The 22,542-nt window shown below is 43.8% G+C and overlaps 1 protein-coding gene across 4 annotated transcripts in view; it reads left to right on the top strand.

The window, feature by feature from the left end:
• lrrc4ba (leucine rich repeat containing 4Ba) overlaps nucleotides 1-21,413 on the top strand; it is a 34,992-nt gene extending 13,579 nt beyond the window's left edge. For all 4 annotated transcript variants that reach the window (XM_019255836.2, XM_019255829.2, XM_019255834.2 and 1 more), the window contains 2 exons: nucleotides 13,872-14,419; nucleotides 17,347-21,413. In XM_019255836.2, coding sequence (XP_019111381.2) covers nucleotides 14,174-14,419; nucleotides 17,347-19,305 — 2,205 coding nt within the window. In that variant the 5' untranslated portion in view covers nucleotides 13,872-14,173 and the 3' untranslated portion in view covers nucleotides 19,306-21,413. The remainder of the gene's footprint in view (nucleotides 1-13,871; nucleotides 14,420-17,346) is intronic.
• Nucleotides 21,414-22,542: the final 1,129 nt, after the last annotated feature.

Raw genomic sequence — 22,542 nt, 5'->3', positions numbered from 1 at the left:
GAGGAAATGAGGAGGAGTTTCTGTCTAATTAATACTTTATCAGACAATCATAAACTCAATTGACCTTCTGAACGTTCAGCTGAGGAGTACGAAATGACAGATTAGCTCAAGTCGTAACAAGACAGCATAAAACATCCAGACTGCATCATGGATATGTCACATTATCACAACAGGAGCAGCTCTATGTGGCGTCACACAGGAAACCACTGTCGACTTCTGAAGTCTGCGCTAATTGTACTTTAACGTGATATCGACGAGCGTCTAATCTTCCTGTAATCCATTATAATGCAATCTAATTCAGGTATTTACAGGAATAAAACTGAACTAGTTTCTATAATTTGACACATTTCCGTTGAAAACTGATTAGAAATGGATAATGAAAGAGGAGAATATTGATAGTTCACACGTGATTACCAGCTGGAGTTCTTACTGCAGCAGCTGCATGTCATCTGCATAGTGTAGCAACTAATAATATAATAATGATCAATAACCTAATCATTTAAAAGTCATAAAGCCAATAATTTAATAAGTTATAGCAGGGGTCTCCAAACTACGACCCGCGGGCCACATCCGGCCCACTTAACGATCCCAAACAATCCTTCTAAACATGGCCTATTTTTCAAAATTGCATTTTCCTATTTTAAAATATCCACACTTAATGATTAAGCTTGGCATTCTAATTAAAATCTACCTTTTTTACGAACTATTTCCAGTACTAGCTAATTTTCATCCCCTCACACAATGGTATATTCCGACGTGACTTTGCTCGTGATCAACTTCCGTGCAGTCTGCCCGGGGGATTCGACTCGGCGGGTCAGGGGCGGCCACGTGGTGCGGGAGGATCCCCTCATGGGACCTCTCCCTGGCGCTGGCTGGCCTCCGCCGGGTGCATTTTCTCCGTGGTGGTGCGGTGGGGTCGGCTTGGAAAGGCTCGGGGTTGAAGGTGCCTCACGGCCGCAAACTTTACAGCGCCCTCCTGCCTGGACCTCGCCGGGTCCGTGGACTTATTGCTCGCTGCGCCCTCTCCGCGACTGTCGAATCGCAACTTAATGCAACTTTACTTCCTCCCGCAACAAAATCGCAACAAAAATGTAAAAAGCAACTTTAACCGCAATTTTTTTTGAAAACCTCTTGCAACATCAGGGATTTTCGGCCGCAACTATTTCAAAAAAGGCCGCGAAATCCTGGTGGGACTGATATCATTTCCTGTTATAGACTGACCCCGGCCTCCCATCACAGAAAGGCAAGTTGATGTGGCCCGCACCGAAAAAAGTCTGAGTTATAGTGATGCAACAATACTCTAAATAAAGATGTTGTGCAACAAATAATTCTCAAATTGCTTCTTACAGCCATAGTTAAGGAGAGAGTGCTGCATAGTCTGTATCCTTGAATGAATATGATGGCTGTATCTATTTATGATGAGCAAACTGCACAAAAATATTTTATTTCCAAGAGATGCAGTCCTATCTATGTATTACTACATTATCAGCTGCAGTTATTACATTGTCAAAGGATTGTTTTAATGCTACATTATGACATTATTGTCAAGTTATTATGTTATTGCCTTTCATGCAGACATGCAGCTTCACAGAGCAAATTATGACAATGATGAATAGAATAATCCGAAAATAAAACGAGGACATACGATTATAAAATGTTCTAACAAATAAAAAAGTTTAAGAGTAACTGTATAAAAACTATAAACCAATTCAGCAAATATAAAAGCTACAACAATAAAAGCAATAAAATGTTTCAGAGTAACAGAGAGGATGATCGAGACTGAAAGGCTCAGGAGTGAATGAACTCAAGTGTTTTTTAAAGATGTCTACAGAGGTGCAGTCCCTCCGATCCACAGGCAGAAACTAAAGCCGGACTCCCCGTGTGTCTCTGTGTGGAGGTCGGTACGTACCTATGTAAGTGTGAGAGGTCGGTCGGTTTAAAAACCAATAAGAGAATCTGAAAATCAATTCTAAAACCAATCGGCAACCAGTGCAAGGACGCCCTGTCTGTCTTCAGCTGTACTGTCAAATAAAGTCAAATAATTAAATAATAATATATAAAATAAATAATAATAATCACACACAGAACCTTTGCCAAGCCACGACAATCTGTTTGTGTAAAAGTTTGTGTCTGCGTGGAGATCCAGATATGAAAATACACACAGTGATAGACGATGATGAAGAAGTCCAGACTCGGTCACTTGTTCTTTGGCGATTTGTTCTTTCCACCAAATGTAATTGGAAAAGTTTCAAATGAACAAACGGGCCTGAACACATACGGAGGCAAACATCTCCAGTTTCCAGGTTTTAGTCATCGTCCTCAACTCTTCATGTTTCATCTCCATGTTTTCACGTTCACAGCCTGAAAATTAAAATACAGCAAATAAAATAGTTTTTGTTCTTGAACTGTGTCGATCACAGTCCTGATCCTGATCCTGATCCGTCCTGAAAGAAAACACACTCAGGAAACTCGTTTTAAAGAGGATTCATGTCCTCGTTATTGTTCAGGCGGCTTGTTAACGGGTTCAATCAAGATGCAGAATAATTAAAGGAAGGTGACAAATGATTTGAAATGAAATGTTGCATATCTGTGCACAGAACTCAGTGTAGTGCCGTGTGTGTGTGTGTGTGTGTGTGTGTGTGTTGCATCGCATCCTTGCAGATACATAACTCTTCTTCTTTGTGTACTTCAGGTCTCACTCACTCCAGTCCGTCCCGTTACAATGCACCGACCTCTTAATGATGCGAATAGGCAGGCGGACTGGAATATGTTTCCACGTGTGCTTCTGTGGGGAAATCACTGCGTGCGATATCAGGGAGGAAAAAAAAAAGTCAATATCAAGTACAATAGTGGTGTTTCCACCTGAGTCTGTGGCGTGCCGGCATAACACACCCCTGTCCTTAAATCCCTGTGGAGGGGGGAGTTATCGACCGGCGCCATTGATTCACCTGTACTAACATCTAACGTCTCTGAATATTTCAATAACCTGGGGGGCTCCCTCCCCTGGGAGCCGGCCATGAATCAGGTATAACTGAAAGCAACACAAAGAACGCTAGTACGCTATTAGTCACACTGCTTCCAGTGTGTGTGTGTGTGTGTGTGTGTGTGTGTGTGTGTGGGCAAGTGACGTCAGGGCTTCATTCACCGGCAAGGCCAGTGCTCGTCCAGCTTTCTTTCAGTGTCAGCGGGGGCGGGAGGGCAAACGCAGCACAGAAGGAGGAGGAGGAGGAGGAGGAGGAGGGGGAGGCCAGCAAAGGAGACAGAGGGAAGGAAGGAAGTGGGGGAGTGCGGGTGCTTCCTCTCTCCTACCCAGCACAATACGAGACAGCGGTGTCCCCCCCCCTGCCCGCCCACCTCTCCGTGGCTCCCCCCATTTAAAAACTATTCACAAGCACCTTCTGTCATAGCCCTGTATCCCCATCCCCGTCCCTCCTCCTCCTCCTCCTGCTCCTCCTCCTCCTCCGCGATCATTAAAAAGAGAAAACCCTCTGCGTGACTCGGCTACTTCTGCAGAATGAAGCTGCCTCTGTGTTTTTTTTTTTTCTGTGTTGTTTTCCATTAAATCAGGGCTTCTGTGTCCTGATGCAGAGTTCCCCTTTTCATTTTTTAAAAGCCCCCCTGGTCTTTTATCCCAAAGTCAATTTAGCCCGGCGGTTAGTCACATGCTTTAAATGTTTATTTGCCTGTGCAGAGTGTAAGCCTAAGTGTGATGGACTACCCTGGGACCAGGACACGGGGCTGGAGTGTGAAGGGAAAAATGAGGCTAGATGAGCAGACTGGGCTCCAAATGAATGCCGGTTGGTAGCAGACTGTGGAAGGTCTGGATGGGATTATAATGGGCTGATTACGGTGAAACTGTCTCCATGGAAGGATTACTATCTGACATGAGTACAGAAGGATGCTGAAACAAATGCAATGTGTTTTTATTATTTGAAATTTGGACGTGCTCATATTTAGTTTGGCCTCTGCACGCTGCTGGATGTTGTTCTCTTATTTCTGGTCGGGACAAACACGATATCGCAGGCGTGAGTGAGGAGAGCTGCCAAGCGAAGATGTAGAGCTTGTTTTATGTTAACCAGCACACACTGAGGGTATCATATTAGCGCTGATTTATCGTATCCTAAATTTGTCTGCTCCTTATGAGCCACGCAGAGCGGAGATCACACTCACAGTGACAGAGCAGCTCTGCCTCGGCCTTCCGGGGGGGAAAGGCCTGGAGAAATGAACGTCTGGGAGAGTTGAGGAGCTCGCAGCCTGCAGCCTCTTGTGGTCCGTCATATTCCCGTCTAATAAGAAGCAGTGAGACGAGACTGATTTGGTTTGGTGCTTTGTGTTCAGATACAGTTCACTGGAGGACCTCTTTGGAAATCTGACTGAGCTGATCTGGAATAGATGACGTCTGTCTGCTGGTCAGCTGCTAATTCACAAATATTAAAACTGAAAGCAGCTATAATCAATATTTTTTTATGAATTCTGCATCACACTCGTGATGACGAATCTGACCCGACTCCCTGGAGTTCCTCTCAGCTCTGCGGAGCTTTAAAGCGACACTATACCATTTTTTTTGACAGAGGAAATAACACGTTCTTCCTCTTACAAATGAAAAGTTGAGTTCATGAGCAATAAAGCACACTATTGCTCAATTCAATGCACCCGGGAGCTTTACTGCTATAACCTTACTCGCTGTGGTATGACCATGGATGTATAAAGTGGCTGAGTTTGTTCTTCTGAAAGTTCCTCTGTGGTGCATGGAGCCCAAAAAGCCATTTCTTCCCGTAGATGAATCCCCGGATGAATGCATGCTGCCGGCCATGGAGACACTTTTGGTTCAGCCCTCCGCAAACTTGAACGGGAAGTTTTTTAATCAAGGAACTCTTCTCGATTTTTCCAATGGGATCAGAGCGGATGGATCGGATCCTGAAACGAGTCGGCCTTTTCTATTACGTTTCCGCTTCTTGCACTTTGGTTTTAACCATCGGCACCTCGCCTGAGTCAGTTCACTAACTTTATAACACCTTTCTACTCCAAACTACGGCCCCTGGGCCACATCCGGGCCGCCAAAACAATTGGAGTGGCCCACTTAACGATCCCAAACAATCCCTCTAAACATGGCCTATTTTTTTTTAAATTGCATTTTCCTATTATAAAATATCCGGACCTCGCCGGTTCCCGGGGCCGTGGACTTTATTGCTCGCTGCGCCCTCTCCACGACTGTCGAATCGCAACTTATCACAACTTTCACTTCCTCCTGCAACAAAATCGCAACAAAACTGTAAAAAGCACCACAACTTTCATTTTTCTTTCAATTTTTTGAAAACCTCATGCAACATCAGGGATTTCAAAAAGGCCGTGAAATCCTGGTGGGACTGATATCATTTCCGATTATAGACAAAAAGGCAAGTTGATGTGGCCCGCACCGAGAAAAGTTTGGGGACCCCTGGCTTAGCATTTAACGTGAATAACAAACAGTCTCTTTGCTTTTTATGCATAAGTTGCATCGTCTCCTTTGAGGTGTCTTTCAGCTCATTCTCTTGGTTCTCTGATCTCAGATCTGCGAGCTGCAAATCCACCGTGCTCGGCACCAAATGACAGACAGTCGTGATAATAGTGAACACAGTGGAGCATTGAGTAAATCTTCAACATGTATCCTGATGCCGCTCTGCATCTGCTGAACGAGTCAATAAGTGACTGTTTGCTAACAGCCGGGAACACACGGGAGATGAAAGGTATCCGGATTCTGCTCCTCTGCTCTTTTCTAATCACACATAGAGCTGATCTTTATAATAACTTCATGAATTTATAATGTAAAGAGTTATATGTGTCCCTGGATACATCGCTTACTCTGCAACAACAGTGAAGTTAAAATAACCATCGCCTTGTGTGATGATCTGTGGTTAGAGACTTCTCTGAGTGTCGCTCTGAGAACTGACGAACGCCTGAAATAAGAACATAATAACAACAGTGATGCTCTTTCTAATAAATATCGTGGATGTGCAGATTTTAGAGAGTTGAAACTCCCCCGATTTATATCGTATATATCATTTATATAGTTTATAACAGATCATCTGTGTGTTTTCTTGCCAGACGCGGAGAAATCGCGATATTTTTCTCATTTAAGTTGAGACGCTGCATCATTCTCAGGATTATTTCTCTGTGTTTCCTCCTCATGTGTTTCCGGCATTAGTCATATCAATTTAAAAGCTGATCACATGTCTCTGTTGCAGCTTGTTCACTGCCCGCAAATGTCCAAACAGTCACTGAGCTGCTCTACTTTGATAGAAAGTAAGCTTCACAGATTATTAAACTTCTATCATGTTGTTATGTTGCTGATTCACCCTCTCCTGCTATCTCCACTTTAAAACAGAGACGGTTCACTCACACACTCAATCACAGTAAAACTGGATTGCCAAGGGACACAGTCAGTGACCCAGAGAGTTGACCATTGGGATTAGGACCCGTAAATGTCTTACAAGCGGGGATGATCCTCTGTTCGACATGAGAAATTCACTTCTCCCCCCTGAGACTTCGCCCCCTAGCGATGCCCCGAGGTGCCAGGACTGTGTCAGTTTGCGAGGAGGCTGTCGGCATTCCTGCTGAAGTGGGAGACAGAAAGGTTTGAGGGGAACAAAGCAGGAGGTGGATTTGGGTTTTTCCCTCCTGCCCTCTTCATCACCCCGCTGTACCAAACTCGCTGCCAGTTGTAAGCAATTAGACGAACACGAGCGCTGTTCCCGTTTTACAGACGTCAAAATTCTGCAAGATTGTTTCTGAATCGTTTTTTTATTGGTTACAGTTACGTGGCCTGTTAAGGCCAATATCGATGCTGTTTAGATCGAAGGAGCCAATTTCCACCCAGAATTTTATTTTTCTCCAGGCGGTAAAGTCCCTGAAACAGCAGTTACTGTAGAAAACTAAAAGTCTGCAGCGAGACACGAGATAATAACCGAGCTCTGCCTGCTTCCTGTGCCATCCTGATCGCTGAATCCAGCCTAGATTAAGACGTTCAGACGCTGTCATTGATCGATATTGATATTGATCAGGAAAACCTCATCATATCCATCATATCGGGCATGGATCGCCCGCAAACTGAATTTTAATAGGAAGTAAATTGATTAAATTGATTCAAGTAAATTGACTGAATCAGCAGCTGCCGTGATGTAACAGACGTATCAGCAGTTCTGGTAAACTCTGCTGTTTGGGGATAAAAATCTGTCGTGGCTTATTATTTTTAATTACCTCCATGTCTCAGAAATCGGGCTGTGTGGGAGCAGATCCTCCACCGTCCTGACGCCTCACAGGCACCACCCTGATTGCCGAGATGTCACCGCGATCAGGAAGGGTCATGGCTCTATTCCCACCGCACACAACCGACATGATGAGCTCTTCTCCCTCTCCCTCTCTCTCTCTTTCTCTTTTTTCTTCTCATGGCTGCATGAGCTGCCATCTTGGTGTGTGCCGAGTCATTATTGATGGGCCTCCACGCTGGTGCGCAGACAGGACGCCGGAGAGAAAGAGCGCGGTCCTGTCTGTTCGACTCGCCGCTTGTTCGACTGTCAGCACATGTCGCTGGTTATCTCTCCACCTGTCTCTTGCTCTTTGCATCAGGTAGAAGAAGCGAGCGTCGAAGCCTCTGCTGTGCGGTACGCTTTACCGACGATCAATCGCTTGTGATGGAGAAAGAAGAGAAATCTCACGCTCCTCATTCTGCGACCCTCCACTCTTAAATTACGGCTCTGTGGTCACAGGTACAGATGTAGTGGAGGGTAAAATTATCCAAACTCAATTACCCGACCTTTAGAGGCTGACATAAATCTTTATGAAATAAAATTCACAGGATACGTCAGTTCGACTAGGATCAAAAACGTGCAGATGGGGGTCTTTTAACCTCTTTAGCCCTGCGGAGCCTCTGGCAAATGAAGCATAGTGAGCAACCGAGCGTTGCTCAGACACACAAAACTTTAAAATTCCTGTCAAGAGCCTAAAGAGATCAGATGTGTCGGACTGAATTACAGAGAAGTGCTGCATGTGTAAAATGATGCACGGGACGATTTTCATTTGATGTGATCAGACGTCTTTAAAAAGAAGGTGTTAATATTTTATGGAGGCTACTATAGTGTATATGTAAAGTCGTCTAACCGTGTGGGGAAAATGTTTTATTTAAACTCAAAGCTGCTCTTTGAAGCTCAGGGGAAATGGAAGAGGAACTTGGGAGCATCCTGGGTTGACGGCTGAAGGGAGAAAAAGCTTGAATTCATTTCTTTCTCATTACATTTTAAGCACCACATCAGTCGTTTTGCATGTTTGAGCTCATCCACTAACGAACTTCTAGACTTTACATCCCAATTAACCGCTTTACAAGATGTGTTTATTTTTAATGTCCCGAGAATTTCCATTTATTCCTGTAGTAAAATATCTACGCGTGCTCCAAACTTGTTTACAGCGCTCGCCGTGTGTAGTCCATCAATTCTGCATTCGTTATACTGGTGTGAGGTAAACCAGTGCGGACTTTTCAGTGCTAATGTAGACTCGATGTTCACGCTGATAGAATACACAACACATGATAATGTGAAATGATAAACTAACGGCGGCTACCATGAGCGGAAAAAGGAAAAAAGTCAGCAAAAATGTACAAAGTTTATTTTAGTTAAAAAATGTTCAATCTTAAATATCTTTAAATATCTGTGAATGCAAGAATTAAAGATCCTATTTAGACATTAAATATAGTAATATTTATGTATTTATGTATAATACAAAAAATGCTCTGTGTAATAATCTGCCTGATTAAACATTGACTGTAACAAAATGTTTTTAGTTTTATCTGAAGTAAAATTTAAGTTAATTAAAGTTATTCAACCTACACAGAGTAACATTTTGGCTTGTAATTTAAAATAAGTTATTGACTAAGGTATGATTAAAAATTATAGTTTGTACTGAATCAAATTGTAAAAGTTGTTCCATTATAATAAATAAACTTTTTATTTTGTGTTGGGTTAAATAAATATTTTTTGATTTAAAAATCAAAATTCATGGTTTTAACCTAATCATAAACTAATTTAAAAAACTAATAAATTTAGCTGTAACACTTTTTTTTTTCTCCTTTCACAAAAACCCATAAAAATCCAGAATCTGTGAATATGCAAATATGTTTTAAAAGTCGTTTTAAAAGTTGAATTCAACACACGATGTCCCCGGCTTCACTCAAAAGTCCATTCTCGGTGTGGACCGGAGTTTCTACATCACTAAGCTACACGCTGATGTGGAACATATTGGACTGCAGCTGGCTCCCAAACTAAATAAAATCATGCTCACGTATTTAACCGAGAGAATTTTTCCTCCTTCAGCAGATGAATGAAACCAGAAACTCGTACTGCACGTTTATGACTCAAACATCCGAGCGAAGGAACAGGCAGCAAAACACATTTTAAATGAGGAGGCACTTTAAAGAGGAAAAACTGTGAATTTACTATTTAATTATTTAAGTCAGGTGAGGATTTCACAGCTTTCCGATCGTTCGCCAACTTTAACCACGTGTTTACTGACGATAAAGCTTGAAGTCTTTGAACCTTTAAATCCACCCGCTCCACCAGGTTAACCGATCCTGGTCTGTTCTCAGTTAATATAATGAGCCAACGACGCGCCAGTCGGCATCACGGGGGGGGACTAAAGCCAGTGTCAAGCTGTGTGACTGAACCAAGGAGGACAACGGTGGCGATCGCTATAGACGGACGCTGCTATCGTCACAGATGGAAAAATCAAATCCTCCTACCACAGAAATCTGTTAGAGTGGAGGCAGTGTCAGGCTGGAGATGGAGTTGACAGTTCTGTCTCATATCAGGCAAATCTTTCTTTAAACCTCAGACTAACCAAACCTTAACCGGAGCCTTGTCACCTTCATCCTTCATCTTAGCTCAGGAGGCTCTTCATGGACCTTGAAGAAGCTAAAACTTTCATTTGATTTTCATTCATTTGATTTTATTTTTACCTCCCAGAATGTTTTTATTTTTAATTTTTTTGCCACTAAATCATGACTCACAGGAAACACGACCCTGACCTTTGCACCCGTGATTTGTGGCCGCTTGTCACTTGTGGCGACACACTGGCCAAAATTAAAGTGTACTCTCCTTCACTGTAAATCACTCCGGATCATCGTCGTCGCCGTGGAGCGGCCCCGGCTGTAATGCAGCCTCTTCTTTTGGAGTGTTGATGTCATTCATGTTCGGTTGGTGCTCATTTGTATATGAGTGTGTATAGGGTGCTAATGAGGGAGGAGGAGGAAAGGGGTGGATGTGGAATTGGTGGGATACAGCTGGACGGAGTGGGAGACTGTGGTGAATAGGTAACCATGGTAACTCTGTTGGCTAAGATTTGAATGCAGAGAGAGAGAGAGAGAGCTAAAAAGAGGGGGGAAAGGAAGCTGCAGTGTGTTTGTGTGCAAGTGCAGTGGAAGGAGAAAGAGTGGAGGGTTGGGTGGAGGAGGGGTTAGGGGTTAATATGCATGGTTGCAGCAGGTTAATCTTTCATCAAACTGCGAGGTCAATGCAGCGTTTACCCCCACCACTGGACACTATAGTGCGGCGTGCAGGGTGGGGGGGGATAGAGGTCCAGGAAATAAGTTGTAGTAGGGAGGAGGAAAGAGGTGGAAGGCAGCTGGGATGGGAGGAGGTGGAGGAGGTGGTGGTGGTTGAATGAGTTCACAAAAGAGTTTGCAGAGAGGAAGCGAGTGTTCTTACTTTTATAGAAGGAGATGGGAGATATCAGGGGAGATGGAGGATGGAAGGAGAGAGAGAGTTACAGGTAGAGACAATCGTAACATGTGGATGGTGACAGCGGCGAGGCAGAACACAATCAACCAGCCTCTAACCAGCTGTCAGCTCCAACTAGTCTCAGTCTCCTCTATGGACTACACCACCACCACCACCACCACCCCAACATCTGAGCTACCATCTTAACCTCCACCGTCTCTCTCTCTCTCTCTGTCTCTTTTTTTTTCTTGCACCTTGCGACTCTGCTCAGATGCTGTCTACCTGAAATAGCTCTGGCACTTAGTTCTCGCTGGCAAGGAGGAGAAAAAAAAAAAAAAAAAGGTGGCTGGAAATTAAAATACATAAAAAGGTGAGAGTCGATCCAAAAATAACACTGAGTGCCTCTTTATCCATCGGCGGCGGCGGCGTGTGAAGACACGGGAGATGAGGAGCAGTTGTTCTGTCCGTCCGTCCGTCCCTCTTGACTGTTGCACCGTTGCCCCGGCGCTGCAGTTGCAGTTGCCGTCGTCGTGGTTGTTGTTGTTGCAGTTGCCGCTGGTTGTCCTGCTCCGCCTGACCAGAGATGCTGCTGCCGATATGATTTATCGCCGTGTCCTTGTGTGTGTGTTTTAATGTCATTGAACTACCGCGTACACGTTATTGATCAATCTCCACCCACCCTCCTCCTCCTCCTCCTCCTCCTCCTCTCTCTCCACCTGTTTCATATTCATCTCTCTGTATTGTCTTTTGCCTCCATCCCTCCGTCGCTCTCTGTTTTATATGCGTCTGTGTTGTCATTCCCCTCCCTCCATCTCTGTCTGTTTTATATTCATCTCTCTATTGAGCCTCCCTCCCTTCTCCCCTCTTCCTCTCTCTCTCTCTCTCTCACTGAGCGAGAGATTATTAATATTAATGTCTCCTCTTCTCTCCCTCCCTATTTTCCCCTCTTCTACTTTTTTTTTTAATCTTTTCTTTTACTACTGATCTCTCTTTTTTTGCTCTTCCAACTATTTATACCTCTTTATCCCTCATCATTCCTTTCACTCAACCTTCCCTCCATCTGTCTCCATCTCTATCTCTTTCTTTCTCCGGCCCTGCTCTCTGCAGCTGTTCAGTATTCATCTATTACTGTAGTGTTGATAATTCCTTTCTCTGCCTGCAGCCATACAGTCATCTATCAGATTAATAATCCTTCTCTCCTCCTTCTCCGTCTCCCTCCCTCCCTCCTCCCTGTCTCCTTTCTTACTGTGCCAAGTGAGGATGCTCGGCGTGTCAAATGAGTTTGCGTGTCAAAGTCCCATCATTACAACCATCATCATTAATAACCATATCTAGATTGCTGGATGCCCTTATTAAGGTTGTTCAGGTCTAAATAACCTGCAGAGGGGGACGCGGAGCCTCTCCCTCTGCCTCTCCAGGCTGGTGGAGCCTGACTCCAGCCGGCCATCTATTAGTGTTAATGTAGACTGCACCATTCGCTACCATTCTCCAGCCCCGAGAGCATGTGATGCTGCGCTCGTACAGGAAAGGAATTAACATTTTAGTCCCACCGCCGCGTCCGTGCTGCTGCACGAAACCAAAAAAAACAAAATACAAGTGCCGCCGCTCGCTGGATTCTTCTTGTTTTCAGCGTTGGAGTCTCGCTTTGATGAGAGTTTACTTAAGGGTGCCGAGGATAGCGTCGAGCATCAGTACATCAATGTCGTATTAATTGTTATATCTCGGTGTAATTAGCGTTAACAAATGAGACCATTGCTGAGATGACTGGAAGCCGCTATCTCACACCGGTGGAGTTATTAATGGTTCTCCGAATGAAGACCACCTGTCCCATAAACCCTGTTGCTTCCTCTCGCAGAGTTGATGTTGTTGTTTTTGAAGGGATTTCTCCTCCCACTCCCTCCATCATCGTTTTATAGCTTCATTCAGGTCGATTATTAACGTTCTTTCACTCTTTATAGACACTGAAATCACACTTTGTAACTTTAAACAAAAGTATTTGAGCTGTGCTCGTGTATTAATGTAGAAATCTTTTATTCTACAGCAGGGGTGTCGCGATATAACTGTGGTGTTTCTAAAAATGAAATATTGACATGTTAATAATACACATTTAATAAAATAGTGTAAATAATCCAGCAGCTCTTGAATCTCTTCTGCTTCTCTCTGTTCTCACTTTGCGCTTCACGCGCAGTGTAATTCTTCTTTTATGGCTTTTATACATTTGTGATTACTCAAATCAGATTTTGAGTGTGAGAAAAAAAGAGGGGAAACACAATAAAAGTAAAAAAAAAGTCATAATTAATTCACATGACAGCATTTATTTGACTTATTTTTAAAAGATAATATTGTTGTTGTGAAAGTCTGATATGGTGACAGTCTACAGATTCTAAATTACACGTCTTCATATCATTACACTGACATGTGGAGCGCTGAAATCACTCAGCAGAGAATCCATCTATGACTATTTCATTAATGAATTAATCACGTAAGTCATTTAAATAACTTCAGACTCATACATTTTAAGAACCTGCTATTTAATTTCTTTTATAACTTTCAACACTTCACTAAAGTTAACACATGTATCTGATCGAGCTGATTTCTTACCTGTCTGAACACAGGTGTGCAAAATGCGTTTTTTCCAGCAGTCAGTAAATCACAAAACTTTTGATAATAAGAACCGGCTGAATCCTTTTTGAAATCTGCCCTTTAACCCTCGAGTGAATGTCATTTAAAAAAACACATCTGATGATTTATTTTTCTGATTCCTGATGTTTTCATGCTAAACACAGGAGAACTGCCGTGTTGTCTTACCTTTGATTGCATGTTTCCATATTTCCGTACCACCTCCATGAACCTGTTAATTACAGAAATCGGCTTGCACCTGCCCTCGGTGTAAGGATTTGATTTCTGACAAAACGTCTGCTCGGGGATTATGGTGGGATTTGATATGAGCGGTGACACAGAAGTTCTAATGCTTCTCAAAGACTTTTTGACAATCCCTCCCGTGATAAGCCGTACTGTAGACGTCTACCTGTTATTTGTTCTGTTCAGTCTGTGTTGGTGAAAACACGATTCGCAGTCTGTGTTGTGTCTTTAATATCTGCTCTCTCTCTCTCTTTTGTTCTTTCACAGTAACTCCCGGGTTCTTCTCACTTCAACAAAAGCCTCACTCGAATCCCCCAGACAACACGAGGAGGAGGGGGAAAAAAAGGGAATAACATCTGTTTATCTGCATATTTCTATGTTCAAAAAACAAGAGGAAAAAACACAGAGATCGACAGAGGACAAAAAACGTCTCCGAGGATGCAGACTTAGAAAGAACAAATTGCCACTGGAGGACCAAAGGGAAAACAAACCATTCCTCGCAAATCCACCAGCTGGAGTCACCTCACCTGTACCTTCGGATTAAAGAGCAGGGTCATGTCCCAGTTGCCATGCGCATCGCCACGCTGACCTGCCTTCCCGGCCCTTCCCCCTTCCTCTTTCTATTGGCCCAGCTGCTACTGCGGCTCCTCCTCCCTGGGCCGGAGTTGGTGGGAGCCGCCTCTTCCTGCCCCTCCCTCTGCACCTGCTCCAATCAGGCCAGCCGAGTCATCTGCACCAGGCAAAACCTGGAGGAGGTGCCCGAGAGCATATCAGTCAACACGCGATACCTCAACCTGCAGGAGAACTCCATACAGGTAAAGACTGACTGGAGGAAGTCGGATCGTGTTGATCTGTGTTGTGCATTTCATACACTGCATGAAAACACATTTAAAGTATTACACATAAATATCATAGAGACAGATAATATATCTTTTAAGTTCCTGAAAATCAATAAATTTACATTATTTATCGCTGAAAGTTGCAACAAGCGATTCAAAGGTTTTCTGAGGATGAGTGACTGAAGGTCATGGGTTTTATTGACAACCACATCACAGCTAAAAATGCATTTTATCACTTTAAACAAATCCCATTGACACATCTTAATACATGTATTGATGTCGTTTATTATAACCGTCGCTATTTATAGAGTTATTGACAGACGAGACGAGTCCTGTACGGCTCGTACACAAATAAATCCACACATTAGAGACATTATCATGTGTTTTAAACACTTTTTTTTTTTTTTTTTTTTTTTTTTTTTGGCCCATAATCAGAAGGAACATTTGCTTTTCGCAGCCAGTCGAGGATTAACTTGTTGATGCAGGTTTTCTCTTAGAAACTTCTGAGGAAACACAGAAACGTAAGCGGCAATAATGGCAGAAAAAGGCACTTAAGCCTCTGCTGAACTGAGGGAATATTTTATGAATTGAAAGCAAGGCATATTTCCATGACACCGTGCTGCCTTTTGTATGCATTACCAATTTATCTAGAGTCCCTAGACAGCGTTTTGTGGCTTTACAGCTGCAAGGGAAGATCATTTAACCACAGACCATCGATACAAAGCACATGAATCTCCACATTTACAAACAGTGTGGGTTGATTTTACTCTTTGCAGCGGCATTTGAAGTAATTGGATCCCTCCTCGTGTTGCTGACAGCGCTTTGTTCTTTTGTGATTTTTAAATTCATTTCCATTATATTTTATCCTCCCTAATGAAAAGCGACGAGCGTCCTTAACGTTGTTAAAAATTGTCCGGCGCATCTCTTATCATGTCAAACCGTTGGGCGGCCTCCCTCCACGTCCTCTGTTCTTCGGAGAAAACATCTTATTAAGCATTATGTGATGTTAACGGAGCAGAAATGGGACACATGATTTGTGAGGAGGGTTTTTTTTTTTTTTTAAAGGAGATGCAGTTCAGTTTCGTTTTTAGGCTACGCATTCCGATTCGTTGTTGTATCCTGCAGCCCCACTTGAAATGATTAAAAATCTAAAAATGTTTTAACACCTGAAGGCATCCTAGATTCTCTGGCTTATTTTTTCCTTCACTGAGTACCCTGAGAGTAAAGCCTTGACAGCTCCCACCCTCTCTTAACATCCCCATCCCTCCCCCACTCCTGCTCTACATACGGAAGAGGCAGTGGCCTGACTCCAGGACTCTCTCTGTGTGTTTCACTGAGGGCTTTGGCCACACATATCTCAAACAATCACAGATTCGAGGGGCTTTTAGTCTCGCCCGCTCGCTCGCTGTGTGTCTTTGACTTCTCGCCAAATGATCTCCAGTTGGACCACACTGAAGCGAGCCGTCCAGGGCCTGTGTTTCTCTGCAGAAAACATCTCTTGTGGCTGTTCGCTTGTAAAAACAGATTAATAGAATATTTAGACGTTTTTAAAAAACGTGTTAATTTAGTGTCATATTTTCTCTTCTGGTGGTGATTTGCGGTGACACTTTGCCCAACACTGATAATCAGCGTATTATCAAGGGATTATAATGTGTCAGTGAAAAGTCCCCAGAGTCTCAGTCTCAGAGTCAACAGTGTGAAAAGCGCTCCAGTGTCTGCAGAAGGCACTAAAACGAGGTCAGGGTTAGTTGTAGGTTCACCGCATGAAGATGTAGTGAAAGGTTGAGCGTTTAACTTGATAGTTTGTCAACTGAATCGCAGACGCAATGTGATTTTCGTTTAGTAGCACGCAGCAGAATGGGTTCATTGGCAGGTTCGAGTCAGGGATTTGGATTTTACAACCTTTTTAGTGTTTCACCATAACTCTTAGTCAGGGGTTGAAGTGGGATTTGGCAGGTGGGGCAAACCCTTTGGGCCTCGACAAACAATTAGTCTTCCAACATCTGTTTCCTGCTTTGCAAAATGTGAGAATGTTCTGCTTCGATCTGCTTTTATGTAACGTTAAATAAAACAGCATTTGAAACTGTCATTTTAAAGATCAACCCAGGAACTGACATGATGTTATAAAAGTTTATCAGACCATACAAAATATAACATTAATAAATTACGCCGTTAGTGAAATATTTAAAATGAGATTAGCCGATTAGACAGCAAAAAGCTTTCTGTCCAAACTAATGAAAACTTCATTTATTTATCCCCTTTTATAAACTATTTATTATCCTATTTATTTGGCCTTGGCACATGTTTAATTAATATTTGAACAATTATTTCCCCAGAACAACATTTCTTATTTTCATCTTCACATTTCATCACACTGTGTGGCCATTTCAGCAAAGTATTGTAGATAAAACTACAGCGGCCAGTTCAGTTCGTACTTATCGTCATCTTCACGTCACCTGTGTGATCATAAATAACAGCGGAGACTCGTACACTGAGCTGAAAGTAAACGAGTGCACATAAAATAGGTAATTAGTCCATCAATAACATGGATGAACCAACATGCAGACAGCAACAATAGTCACTGGGTTCAGAGGGTCAGCTGTTACCATTATGAGGAGAGAAATTAATCATTTATATTTAAAGTATTTGACCATATTAGAATGATTCACTGACAATGTTTTTAATGCTTTGCACGTCCATGCCATCTCTAAATTTAAATGTTTACTCTTTACTGTATGTGATCCTTAATATTTTGTAATGTTTTTCTGTTCAAAACAAATGAGAGCCAACTTCTAAATGTACAAAGTTTGAACAAAGTTGGGTCATCCAACATATAAACATATAAAACTGATATTCCACTTTGTAAAAACAAATACTTTGTGTCTGTTTGTCTGTCCCTCCAGGTTATCAAGTCCGACACTTTCAAGCACTTGAGACACCTTGAGATCCTCCAGCTCTCCAAGAATCAGATCCGTCAGATTGAAGTCGGAGCATTCAATGGCCTCCCCAACCTCAATACACTGGAGCTCTTCGACAACCGCCTCACACTGGTGCCATCACATGCCTTCGAGTACCTCAGCAAGCTGCGAGAGCTGTGGCTGCGCAACAACCCCATTGAGACTCTGCCAGGCTATGCCTTCCACCGCGTGCCCTCGCTACGACGCCTGGACCTGGGGGAGCTCAAGAAGTTGGATTTCATCTCTGACGCGGCCTTTGTTGGCCTCATCAATCTACGATACCTGAACCTGGGCATGTGTGGGCTGAAGGACATTCCCAAACTGACGGCTCTTGTGCGTTTGGAGGAGTTGGAGCTGTCAGGAAACCGGCTGGAGATCATCCGACCTGGTTCTTTCCAGGGCCTGGTGTCTCTCCGCAAGCTGTGGCTTATGCACTCACAGGTGTCCGTCATTGAGCGCAACGCTTTTGATGACCTGAAAAACCTGGAAGAGCTCAACCTGTCCCATAACTCCTTGCACTCCTTGCCCCATGACCTCTTCACTCCCCTTCACCAGCTGGAGAGAGTACACCTGAACCACAACCCCTGGATCTGCAACTGTGATGTGCTTTGGCTTAGTTGGTGGTTGAAAGAGACGGTGCCCAGCAACACCACCTGCTGTGCCCGCTGCCACGCTCCCCCAGTCTTAAAGGGCAAATACATTGGAGAGCTTGACCAGAGCCACTTCACTTGCTACGCGCCTGTCATTGTGGAGCCACCTACAGACCTCAATGTCACTGAGGGAATGGCTGCTGAGCTCAAGTGTCGCACAAGCACCTCCACAACATCTGTAAATTGGATCACACCTAATGGCACTTTAATGACCCATGGCTCCTACCGGGTCCGGATATCCGTCCTGCATGATGGCACGCTCAACTTCACAAATGTCACCCTGAGAGACACGGGCCAGTACACCTGCATGGTCACCAATGCTGCTGGCAATACCACGGCAACCGCTGTCCTCAATGTCACTGCTGCTGACGCCAGCGTCAACTACACCTACTTTACAACAGTCACCGTGGAAACAGTGGAGACGACGGGAGAGGAAGAGTCTGCATTAGTGGACATCAATGAGACTTTGATCCGTGTTCATCCTGGTCCCACTCCATCGGGCCACCTGTGGCCAGACCGTGTTTCCACCACAGCCTCATCTCTGTCAGCCGGTTGGTCCTCCTCATCTCCTCAGACCACCCGACCCACCTTCACTGTGCCCATCACTGAGCCAGGCTTCTCAGGCCTGGATGATGTGATGAAGACCACCAAGATCATCATCGGCTGCTTTGTAGCCATTACCTTCATGGCAGCGGTGATGCTGGTGGTGTTCTACAAGCTGAGGAAGCAGCACCAGCTGCATAAACACCACGGTCCCGCTCGTGCCATCGAGATCATCAACGTAGAGGATGAGCTGGGGGCCGGGGCTAGCGGACGGGGCAGCGGCATCTCCGGAGGCTCCACCATGACGCAGAGCGGAAGCAGTGGAATAGGAGGAGGCCAGAGCCTCAGGCTGCACCACCCAGAGATAGTCAACCTGCCAAACCTGGCCCGATCGGAGCACCTCAACCACTACTACAAAACCCATCACTTCAACAACAACATGATGGGCCTGGGCATGAGCACGGGTACTGGTGTTGGCCTCAACAACAACAACAACCCCTCACCTTGCTCTCAGAACACGTCCATATCCTGTTCCCAGGTTCCAACCTCCACCAGTGGAGGACCAACCACAGGTGGCACCCTGCCCTCTCCTGTGCCCCTGCCCCAGTTGGGTCTCCACAGTTCTCTGAAAGGCCTTATGGGGAAAAGCCAGAATGAGCCCCTGCTTTTTAAGAGTGGCTCCAAGGAAAATGTGCAAGAGACTCAAATTTGAGTAAAAGTGAGAGTCGAAGTAAGAGGTAAGAAAAACGAGATGCCGGACAGAGACAGTGAGACAGAAAGAGCCCGCGAGACCGAGTATATGAGACTGATTGTAGCCTACTGTCCTCGTGGACAGATTCCAGAAAAGATTATATTTCACATAGTCGCTGCTTTGTGTTGTCAATCAGAAGCAGATAGGAAGAGTGAGGGAGACGATATCTGATCAGTCCCACCAACAGTGTCTGCACATACTTTAAAACTAAAGACACAAACATCCGAATCATGAAGTTACCTGTGCAAACTGCTATACTCTTTGCCAAAGTCCAAGATCAAGCCAACTTTTCTTTCTTTCTTCTTTTTAATTTGCGCCCACAATCACAGTGGAAAGCTTTGAATAACACACGTGTGCATCGAGCCTCTCTAGGTTTTCTACAGATCGCTTCGACTATTTCCAGACACATTCAGTGTATATATTTGGAGGGAGACATAATATTGGCCATTGAACATGTTGTCAGATTAGTGTTTGGAAGAGACGCTGGATAACAAACAATGGGTTTTTTTTTTTTTTTTGGGTGAGCGGTACAGTCCCAGGTTTCCAGGAAGCACTAAAACAAAACAGAGGAAGCAAAATTAGAGCAGAGCAGCAGTTCTGTCCAGACTTTACAGGGAGACAGAGCAACAACTGTTTTTTTTCACAGTGGTTTCACTTTCTCACTTTTTCCCTTTTTCACCTTACTGGCTACTGTCTTTGAAGGAGGAGAGAGAAACAGAGCGGTCTATCATGGGAGAAGAAAACATCCCATGGCGTCAAGGACAATGAGAGATCTAAAAAAAAAAAAAGGACAGAAGTACATATTATATATACCGTAAATATATTTTCATTCAAAGAAATAAATTATAAAGAATCTTTATCAAGCTTCTGACTGAAAACTTCAACGTCTGAAGAATATATATGAGAAAAAAAAATGAGAAAAAACACACGCAGCTGTTGTAGTGGCCCGTCCTTTACGACTTTTCTCCGGACTTGGAACGCGAGTTGGCCGCTCCGACTGTGCTGCGTAAAGGACGCGTGTTGGAGAGCGGCGACGAGCGTTTAGAGGGAGCTAAAAAAAAAACCTAAAAAAAAAAAAAACTGGCAAAGCATTTGCGTGAATTTATTTTGGTCTTGACTTTTTTTGTAGCCACACAAAGTGTTTTCCCTTCCTCCTGTCGCATTCACACAAACAGGGTCATCGGGGAAGGGCGATCTTTAAATATGGAATACGACAGCGGCTCTTTATCGTTTAGTATCGCTACGGTATTAATAATAATGATCGTGATGGTAGTAATGATAACAAGCTTTAGCTTTATTTGTCATAACGGTCATTTAATGATTGACGCGTTGAATGATCGACGATATTTTACTGTACGTTGCTAAAAATTAAAAAAAAAGTTGCCCATGCTGGTTTGGCATGCTCCAAAAACAAATTTCAACATGTGATGTAAGATCCATCGCAATGATAACATGACACATTATTGTTATTATGTTATCATTATTATCATTAATATGACTATTATTATTACTACTCGTGCCTACAGATAGCTGAGAACTTTTTTTTTCATTTGTATATGACACTGAAGTTGTTTTATCCTGTTGGACTTTGGCTAATGAGCGGCAGCGGGACGGACTCGGCGAGCCGCTGAGTGAACTCCACATGCATCAGCAGGAAATAACCCGGGCCCCCTTCAAAATGGCTTCCTCAGTCCCAGCCCTCGCTGACTCGTCTTGCTCTGATGTCTCAAGCAGTCCAGGACCCCCATCCACCCCCACTCCCCACCCACCACCACCACCACCCCTCATGTTATCACTGCATTAAAAAGACAGGACATGAACCTTTTGACGAAGACTGCTCCTTTGCAGGGGGGATTATTTCACAAACTGTATCTCAGTGTTATCGTGTGTGAGTTGGATTTCATGGCAGCAGGGAGCTAAATGGACGACAAGGCATTGGCCCGAGCATTTTTAAAGGTAAGCGCAGCTCGTTCAGGTGAAGGAGGAGGTAACATGCAGTGCAGTATACAGTGGTGGGTGAATTTTTTTCTAAAGAAAAAGGGACAATTCAATGAAAAAAAAAAAATCTAGAAACCTTATAGATCTCTTTAAAAAACAAAAAACAAAACAAAATTATTATGATAAGTGTTTTTCATTTTGGGTTTTTATCTAGTTTGATTCTTTTCTGTTTTTTTTTTTTAAATCAAGTGTTATCTTTATTGTAATATTGTTATTGTTATTATAATTAGCTAACTACACTGGTTATAATTATGAGAGATGTTCTGTTCGCAGAGGTCACTTTGAAAATTAAAAAAACCTGGCACATAAAATGGCAGTTGAAGTCTGTGAAATCTGGTGGCTTTTCTTTTCTTTTTTTTTTATTTTTCTTTTTCATTTTTGTTCTAATCAACTTTAATTGTAGTATCACTGTTTGTATCCCTTTCGGCTCTTGCTTGAGATGAGACATGGCGAATGTGAAATGGTCGGCAACTGGGTCCTTTATTTTTCTGCACAGGGGGACAGGAAAGGCCCTGCTCTGGTTTACAAAGCTCACTCTCACACACACACACACTCTCACACACACACACACACACACACACACTCTCACACACACACACACACACACACACACACACTCTGGCTCTTGTGCTTTTTTCCTGAATGTCATCGCCATCACAGCGTTCAGAGTGTGTGTGTGCGACTGCGCTATGTCAACACCTTGTTGCCATGACAACGCAACTCAGACAAATGCACCAACCCAGCATCACCATCGGCGCCTCGTAAGGCGCCCCCGTTGTGCCCGCCCCCCCTCCCCTGTCAGTCACGTTCCTTTTTTTTTATTTTTTTTAAGGTGCCATATCTCGACTGAGCCGGGCCAGTGTTCCTTCAATGGTAGCAAATCAACCTGAGCATTGTACCCATGTCCCCTCCTCCTCCTCTTCCTCCTCCTCCTCCTCCCATCCATCCATCCATCCATCCATCCACCCCCCCCTCAACCCTCAGCATCCTGCCATCAGGTTTCCCTGGCAACTATTGCCGCTGCGACAGCCCTTATCACAGCGTCTTGATTTGGGTTTCGAATGCTAAACAGACGGGAGCAGACAGTATAGAATCTCACCCGTGTGTGCACGTACATTCATCTTTGAACCATTTCCTCGTTAGTGTGTTTGATTTGTTTACAGCAGCAACTATATTTCTTACGTCGCCGACTTTCCGTCA

The sequence above is a fragment of the Larimichthys crocea genome, chromosome XII (genome assembly GCF_000972845.2).
Source record: "Larimichthys crocea isolate SSNF chromosome XII, L_crocea_2.0, whole genome shotgun sequence".
Classification (NCBI taxonomy): Eukaryota; Metazoa; Chordata; class Actinopteri; family Sciaenidae; genus Larimichthys; species Larimichthys crocea.
Note: the sequence above shows the minus strand (reverse complement) of the source record. Positions and strands in the feature narration are given on the sequence as shown.